Source organism: Anguilla anguilla, chromosome 16 (assembly GCF_013347855.1).
Source record: "Anguilla anguilla isolate fAngAng1 chromosome 16, fAngAng1.pri, whole genome shotgun sequence".
NCBI classification, from domain to species: domain Eukaryota; kingdom Metazoa; phylum Chordata; class Actinopteri; order Anguilliformes; family Anguillidae; genus Anguilla; species Anguilla anguilla.
This window is the reverse complement of record NC_049216.1, coordinates 9,453,437-9,461,108: the sequence shown is the minus strand read 5'-3', so window position 1 is coordinate 9,461,108 and position 7,672 is coordinate 9,453,437. Positions and strand designations below refer to the sequence as shown.

Here is a 7,672-nt window from a genome sequence, read left to right as displayed (position 1 = left end):
AAGTATACTATTTATACGAAATCATACGTAAGTAACCTGTTTCGACAAGGGCCGTGGTCTTTCTTGATTGGTCATCACAGAGCCCGGATAGCTCGGTAGAGCATCATACTTTTACAGTAATCTGGTGCCAGAGTTCAAATCCCTGTTCGGGCGGAATCGTTTGCAGTGTTCGATACACAACGAATACTGTGAATGAGAAGGCTTTTAATTCATGATAAAAGGCACTAGTTCCATGAGTTAAGTCCGCTAAAAATGCGCAGGTTACGAATTACCCTAACGCGAGATATCTCGATGCATCTCCGAGATTTAAATGAAGGTTAAATAAATAAATGAATGAATGATGACGCGAATAATGACATGTCACGTATCAACAAAACATCTGGCCTAAATTCCCCGTCTCGCTCGCTTTTTCCTCAAAAATAAAAAATGATATGTTTGATCGATTGGAACATCCATTCTGGAAAGGACAAATACCCTAACTGCGCCATAGCCTAACCAGCAATGTGCTTGGTGATGATAGCTTAATAATTAAATATATGCTGCCCGATTGAATAACGCTGCAAATATATCCGATGAATTTTATGAGAATCTGTCCCAGATCACTTAGTCGAGTTGTCCAAAAATATGGTTTTACATGTTCGATTTGCAACCATACCTATTTTGAGTGATTCACTTTGTTACAGTTTGTACAGGCTATGTCCTCATTCGGACAAATTAGAAATGTAGCCTATCTCAATGAATAAAGTATCACTAAATTGCATTTTCCCCGCATTTCATGAGAATTTAAATCCACAGCGAATTGAACAGAACGGGCGTCGAGGAAATTAAAGGCGGTATTCAGCGATTACTTCATACGAAAGGTTCAATCACAGAACCCATTGCTGCTGGCAACAGTTGGATACTTTAAGTTCGAATCTTTCAAAATAAAAGCCCGTGTTACTCCGGTTGAAAGCCACCAGATGCTGCCATTTCCCGTCTTCGTGACGTGTCTCACCTTCGTGTCATCTTTCCCATCTGAGTTTTATTTGTTATATTGCCTGCAGCTGTCTCCCCTTGTATTTAAGTCCCGTGTTATCCCCCTCTCTTTGTCTTTATTGGTATGTTCACGTTACTTTCAGGCTCTACGTCGAGCGGTTCCTAGGCGCTCTTGTATTTTCGAATTTGTAATTTTGCTCTCGTTTTGTGTTTCTCAGTAATTTCGGAGTTTTTACTTTCCGCTACCTCTGGAGTCATTCTGTGCGCCTGGGTCCGTTCCATTTGAGTCCCGACACACTATATTTTTGACATGACAAACTTCAAAAAAATTGTAAGTGATTTGAACATGAAATGTGTGAACATGCAATAAAGACAATAAATGACTGTAGACAAAAAAAAAAAAAAAATCCGTAAGTGCTGCATGTAGGCTATCTGATGAAATGAAAAAATGAAACCCCCGTAATACTAAATTCCATTTTTCATTTGACTGAAGTCTTCGAGGAGAAGTTTACCAAAAATCTGTTACTGGAGCATTTATCTATAGCCTATAGCCTATAGCCTATTTCAAGTCCGCTGTAAGAGAATACATTATTTTCTCAGCATGCTACAAATTTAAATGCCGTTCAATGGAATACATTTTCAGCGCACACTTCAATTCGATCGATGTTTAATAGCAATAATGCCGGAGTTTCCAGATATGTAGAGGCTAGCCCTCATAGATCTATATGCAAACGCAGTCATAGAAAATCATTGTAAACGCAAATGTCCCAAATGGCAGGCAAAACTGATTGTTTATCATTCTTTTTTTTTTACCTGACGGGAAATAATTAGCATAAAAATAAGGCCTTTATTTTTAATGCCAGGAACGGCTCTCAAGCAAGGAAAAAAAGTGTGAAGAACCATTTTGAGACCCTCATTGTTATCTCACTGGAGCCCCTACAATGCGTTTATGTCAACCAACTGGATGTAGGCTACTGCTGATGTATCCTCAGCACTGAGCGAGAATTAGTTTAATATGTTTTTGAGTATATATTATATTAACGGAATGCACTCAATCAAGATTAAAGGAAGTAAAATTAGTGTGAATCAGCTTTCGGTGAAAAACGTAAAAGGAGCGACGTTCCGATTTGAACCAATCAACTCCTCACATAGCACTTACGTCCGATTCTATTGGAGTATGACTTCGATGTGACGCGCCCCTTTGAATGTTTTCCATTTCTATTGGTGTATGCTCATCAGTCACTCAGATTTCAGGAAGTGTGTGTGTGTGTTTACGTCGAGTCCTCGGAATGTGAAGAGTTCAATGACAATGTTAAGGTTCGTTTTGCCACCCGCTTGCCTAGTGCATGCTCTGTCATATGGGAAGCATATACGATAATTAAAAAATAAAGTAGACATGATGTTTTAGCAATTAGAAAAGGACCTATATTCACGGGCGAGCTTTTCTCACTATCATTCAGTAGATACTGATCACTGTGAGTGACACATTGACTTTTAAAACACGTAATCTCTGATCACACCTAGTTGCTTCCAATTGGAACCGTACGCTAAGCCGTTTTTTTAGGATATTAGCCAAGCTCTGAGCGCCAGGTATTCAAATAGCACTGGATCTGGAGCGGCGCGCGAAGTGAGAAAATAACACACTTATCGTATCAGTAGAGCAACAAAGACTAACTGAAATGTGTGGTCCGTCTTTATAAATGAACTCGCCGAGCGTAGCTGTAACAATAAGAATTGCATAGCTAACTGCAACCACAGACAGTCCTGGGTTGTGTAGTTACACCGTTGTTGTGCAGCTCTCTGAGTGTGTAGGGCAATGGGGAATACGGAAAGCGCTGTGGTGCAGAAGCGGATGGTCCGGTTTCGGCCGGAGGAAAGGCCGGTTGTGGAGCGGGTGTTCGACCAACTACTAGAAGCCGGTTCTGGAAATGCGCCGGGGTCTTCCGGGAAAGTCCTTACGCTGGATGCACTGAAGGTGAAGCTCACTGCAACCGAGCATAAGGATTTGAGTCTTGAGTTGTGTGGAAGTAACTTACACTTTTGGGCAACATAGTGAACAAGCCTTTTTGTCTTTGATTATAGCTACCCCTCAGTGGTCACTCAGTAACCCACCCACTGACTTTAATACTAATATGATCAGCTTATTTATTTGTCCTACATTCGCTTTCAGGCATTTAGTCAGAGCTCATCCAGAGGGGGTTATTCAGCTTACATTTTTACAAAGTAACCACTTATACAGCTGGATATTTTTGCTGAAGCCATTCCAGTTAAATAAAAAAACGGACTTAATGTAAAATGTCCTCTCTGTTGCACCTGTCTGATCATGTTGCCTGTACCCTGGTTGCCAGGTGTGCGTGGCGGGCGTGGCCCCAGAGTCCATGACGGTGCGGCTGTTTCAGGCCATGCGGAGCGTTGACCCGGGAGGGACAGCGCCCCCTGGTGGTGGCGTGAGTCGGGAGCAGCTGCTGGTGTTTCTGGCGGACGTGCTCCGCGGCACCGCGGAGGAGCGTGCACCCCTCGTCATGGCGATGGCACGTAGGGAGGGAGAGGCCACTGTCACGGCCGACCAGGTCCGAGAGGTAGGTGGGGAACAGTGACGGTTCGACGAATTGTTGACGCGAATCTGTCCGTCACAACTGTGCTCTCAAGGACTGGCGTGTTGATGTTGCGGCTCTGCCTGGTGCTTCCCGGGAACTTGTGTGACATCATAGTGATAGTATTCTTGAGTGTGTGATTGGTTGGTTGGCTACCAACAGCAGAAGTGGGTGTGTTTATGCAGACTGCTCTGGGTAGCAGCAGTGGGCTGGTGTAAGTAGATTGACTGTTAAAAGCATAAGTGGACATGACTGTTATCTTTGCAGTTTGTGGAGGACCTAGTCTCAGCTGTTGTGCAGATCCTGACCAGCAGGGGGCGCCGGGAGGGCTGGAGGCCGGACCGCATGGGGGACAGCGCACAAGGGGTTAAACTGCTGGCTGAGCAGATGAGCTCCGAACTGAAGCTCACAGGTACGGCTACTGGGTCATCCAGGGATAGGCGAGGAAGTGTGGGGGGGTTAGGCACAGAGTTAAGAGTGTGTGTGGGGGGGATAGGGGTTGGATGCTGGTGAGAGTGGTGGGGGATAGATACAGAGTTAAGAGTGTCCGGGGGGGTTGGATGCTGGTGAGAGTGGTGGGGGTTAGATACAGAGTTAAGAGTGTCTGGGGGGGGTTGGATGCTGGTGAGGGCAGTGGCAGACAGGTACAGACATAGGAGTATTCAGGGTTAGGTACCTGTAAGATTGTGGGGGTGGGATACCTGTGAGAGTGAGGTGGGTCTGAGGTAATCACCCTCACGCATCCTCACCCCTGTCCCCGGCAGATGAGCGCTCCTGCGACGTGCCCTGCCTGGAGGACTGGCTGTTTCGCGTGTCGGGCGTGGCTCTGTACCTGGAGCTGGTGACCAGCGAGGGCCTGGGGGTGCGGCTCCCCTCCCGGCCGCCCCTCCCCCTCCTGCCCTCGTGCGGCCCCGCCCCCTGGGACGAGCTGCGGTCCCTGCTGGACCTGCCCCTGCTGCTGTTCCTCTACCCCCAGCTGCCGGCCCAGAGCGGCGCCCCCTGGAGGCTGCTGTTCTCCACGCGGCTGCACGGGGAGAGCTTCACGCGGCTGGTGGGCTGCTGCGCCCGCCGCGGCCCCACCCTGCTGCTGCTGCGCGACTCCGACGGGCACCAGTTCGGCGGCTTCGCCTCGCAAAGCTGGGACACCAAGCCGCAGTTCCAGGGTGAGGGCCGGGGCGGGGCGGGGCGTGGGGGTGGGCTGGGAGGGGTGGGAGGGGGGCAGCAACTGTGTCTATCTGTGCAGGTGTGTCACTGTTTGTGTGTGTGTGTCTCTGCACAGGGGACTCTAGGTGCTTCCTGTTCTCAGTGTTTCCCACACTGCGGGTGTACACCTGCACTGGATACAACCAGCACTACATGTACCTGAACCAGGGACAGCAGACCATGCCCAACGGCCTGGTGAGCCTCTCTACCCTCATTCTACATCCACCTGAGCCAGGATCAGGCACTCTATATCCACCAGGGCCTGGATCAGCCACTCTATATCCATCAGAGCCAGGATCAGCCACTCTATATCCACCAGAGCCAGGATCAGCCACTCTATATTCACCAGAGTCAGGATCAACCACTCTATATCCACCAGAACCAAGATCAGCCACTCTATATCCACCAGAGCCAGGATCAGCCACTCTATATCCGCCAGAACCAAGATCAGCCACTCTGTATCCATCAGAACCAAGATTAGCCACTCTATATCCACCAGAGCCAGGATCAGCCACTCTATATCCACCAGAGCCAGGATCAGCCACTCTATATCCACCTGATTTAAGCTAAGTTACTCTACAACCACCTGATCTAGGATCATATAAAATCAAATTGTATTTATTAGTATATTGCATCAAGCAAACCATTGAGTCAATAAGCTTGATTGTGGACCCCGGGCCTATAAAACCCCCCATAAGCAAGCTTAGGGTGTCTGTGGCAAGGAAAACCTAAAGTGGTGGAACGCACAGGAGGAAACCTTGGGATGAAACCGGCTCAGTACGGGGAGCCCTTCCTCCTCAGTAGGGGGAGCCCTTCCTCCTCTGGCCGGGGAGCCCTTCCTCCTCAGTAGGGGGAGCTCTTCCTCCTCAGTAGGGGGAGCCCTTCCTCCTCAGTACGGGGAGCCCTTCCTCCTCTGGCCGGCTCAGGGTGCGAGTTCATGGCGACCCGCTCGGCCGATCAGCCGCTCGGGGCGGTTGGTGACCGCTTCCCTCCTGTCTGTCTCAGGGCATGGGCGGGCAGCACCACTACTTCGGCCTGTGGCTGGACAGCGATTTCGGGAAGGGCCACAGCCGGGCGCGTCCGCGCTGCACCACGTACGGCAGCCCTCAGCTCTCGGCCCAGGAGAACTTCACCGTGGAAACCCTGGAGGTTTGGGGCGTGGGAGACCCCCCAGAGGAGCAACAGGTCAGAGTTAAATCTCCCCTCTCTCTGTTCCCAGTTTTATCCCTGCTCTCAAATTCAAATTAACTTTATTGTTATGGCCACATAAGTACAGACTTACACATACACTTGGTCTTCCTCTGTGTCAGTCATCTGTATGCCCAGACAAGCTGGCTTGTGTATGGCTCTACTTATTCTTCGTGCTGGTTTTGACAGTTGACTGCTTAATGGCAGAATTGAAATTCTGCTGTATTTGCGATGTGAGGTTTGTGTACGGAAACAACTTCATCGTTTTGAAATGGAGCCAACGGTGAGACAGCCAGGTTGTAATTTCTGAGTTGTGCTGCATCTTTTGCTGGCTCGATGATAAGCAGATTTCAGAGTGACGAGTGCGATGGTATTTGTCACGCTTCATGACAGTGATGAGCTGTTGGATTGCAGGCCTATTGGGAGCAGAGTGGTGATGAGGGTGATGATTTTTGGCACATTTTGATGACCGTGCTGTGCTGTTGTGCTACAGGCCCAATGGGAGCAGAGTGGTAATGAGTTTGATGATATTTGGCACATTTTGATGACCGTGCTGTGCTGTCGTGCTACAGGCCCAGGGGAAGCGGAGTGTCTTGGACGCCGATCCTGAGACTCAGGCTATAATGGAGATGACAGGAAAGACCCTCCACAGCCAGGGCCTCCGAGAGCCAGAAGAGGAGGAGCTCTGAGATAAGGGGAGGGGCTCTGAGATAAGGGGAGGGGCCTCTGAAAGAATGGGTGGGGCTCAGATAAGGGGAGGGGCTCTGAGAGAATGGGTGGGGCTATAGGTAGGGAAGTGCTTACGGCCCCACTCAAACATTCAAATTGTTTCTGAAGGTTTGCTGTGTTGGTAGTCAACAGTGCTGACTGTTACAAACATATGAAGTTCTTTTATGAGATAAGCACATATTTCTCAGTATTTTCAGGTAATTATGCATTTAATTCATACTCTTCTGACAGCGGTGTAGCAGAGTGGTTTGGTTCCTGTTGTGTGGATCTGGTTTCTCGTTGAGAGTGTAATTATATTGTACCAGTAAAAGAGTTGAATCTGGGATACTGTGTGGGTTAAACTGACCTCTGTGTAGCCTCACCAGCCCTGGGACAAGCCTGACAACACAAGTGCTGAACACTGTGTGAGGAGGTGAGGGTCAAAGACAAAGGATGAACTAAAAAGATACTGGGGAAGAGTGTCTATAAATTGTTCTCAGATTGTAGTCCACCAGGAAACTCAATGGTTAAAACTTAACAGTCAATATATGAATATTTACATGAAAATGCAAGGGGAAAAGGGACAATAAGAAAAACAATGGTTATTAAACTGCGACATCATGAACAAATCCATGAAAACCTACCTAAAAATATGCAATATAATAGCAATATGAACCTACCTCGTAAATATGTAACAGGAAGCACCATGTACAGCAGGGGGTCCTCAATCTTATCCAGAAAGGGCCGGTGTGGGTGCAGGCTTTTATTCCAACCAAGCAGTAACACACCTGCTCCTACTAATCAACCACTAGAGTATTTGCCAAGGACCTCAGTTAGTAGAATCAGGTGTGTTACTGCTTGGTTGAAACAAAGATTGAGGACCCCTGATGTACAGTGTTGGTGGTTTCATGTTAAACAGTGTTTCACTCAGTGAACCTATCACATCTGCATTTTTCAAATATTTGTTTCACTGTCTAACACATTCCTAATGGATTATTTTTAAA

At 48.0% G+C, this 7,672-nt stretch overlaps 1 protein-coding gene across 1 annotated transcript; it reads left to right on the top strand.

Moving 5' to 3' along the window:
* Positions 1 to 2,200: 2,200 nt before the first annotated feature.
* On the top strand, positions 2,201 to 7,014 carry meak7 (MTOR associated protein, eak-7 homolog). The gene is made up of 8 exons (XM_035395574.1): positions 2,201 to 2,292; positions 2,772 to 2,950; positions 3,324 to 3,554; positions 3,837 to 3,981; positions 4,334 to 4,732; positions 4,849 to 4,967; positions 5,778 to 5,957; positions 6,533 to 7,014. The coding sequence occupies exons 2-8, from the start codon at positions 2,792 to 2,794 to the stop codon at positions 6,647 to 6,649; spliced, it is 1,350 nt and encodes a 449-aa protein (XP_035251465.1). The 5' UTR covers positions 2,201 to 2,292; positions 2,772 to 2,791; the 3' UTR covers positions 6,650 to 7,014.
* The last annotated feature ends 658 nt before the right edge of the window (positions 7,015 to 7,672 follow it).

Coding starts and splice junctions, on each gene's coding strand:
- meak7 (XM_035395574.1), top strand. CDS start 2,792: ATGGGGAATACGGAAAGCGCTGTGGTGCAGAAGCGGATGGTCCGGTTT. Junction 4,733..4,848: donor CACCAAGCCGCAGTTCCAGG/GTGAGGGCCGGG, acceptor GTCTCTGCACAG/GGGACTCTAGGTGCTTCCTG. Junction 4,968..5,777: donor AGACCATGCCCAACGGCCTG/GTGAGCCTCTCT, acceptor TGTCTGTCTCAG/GGCATGGGCGGGCAGCACCA.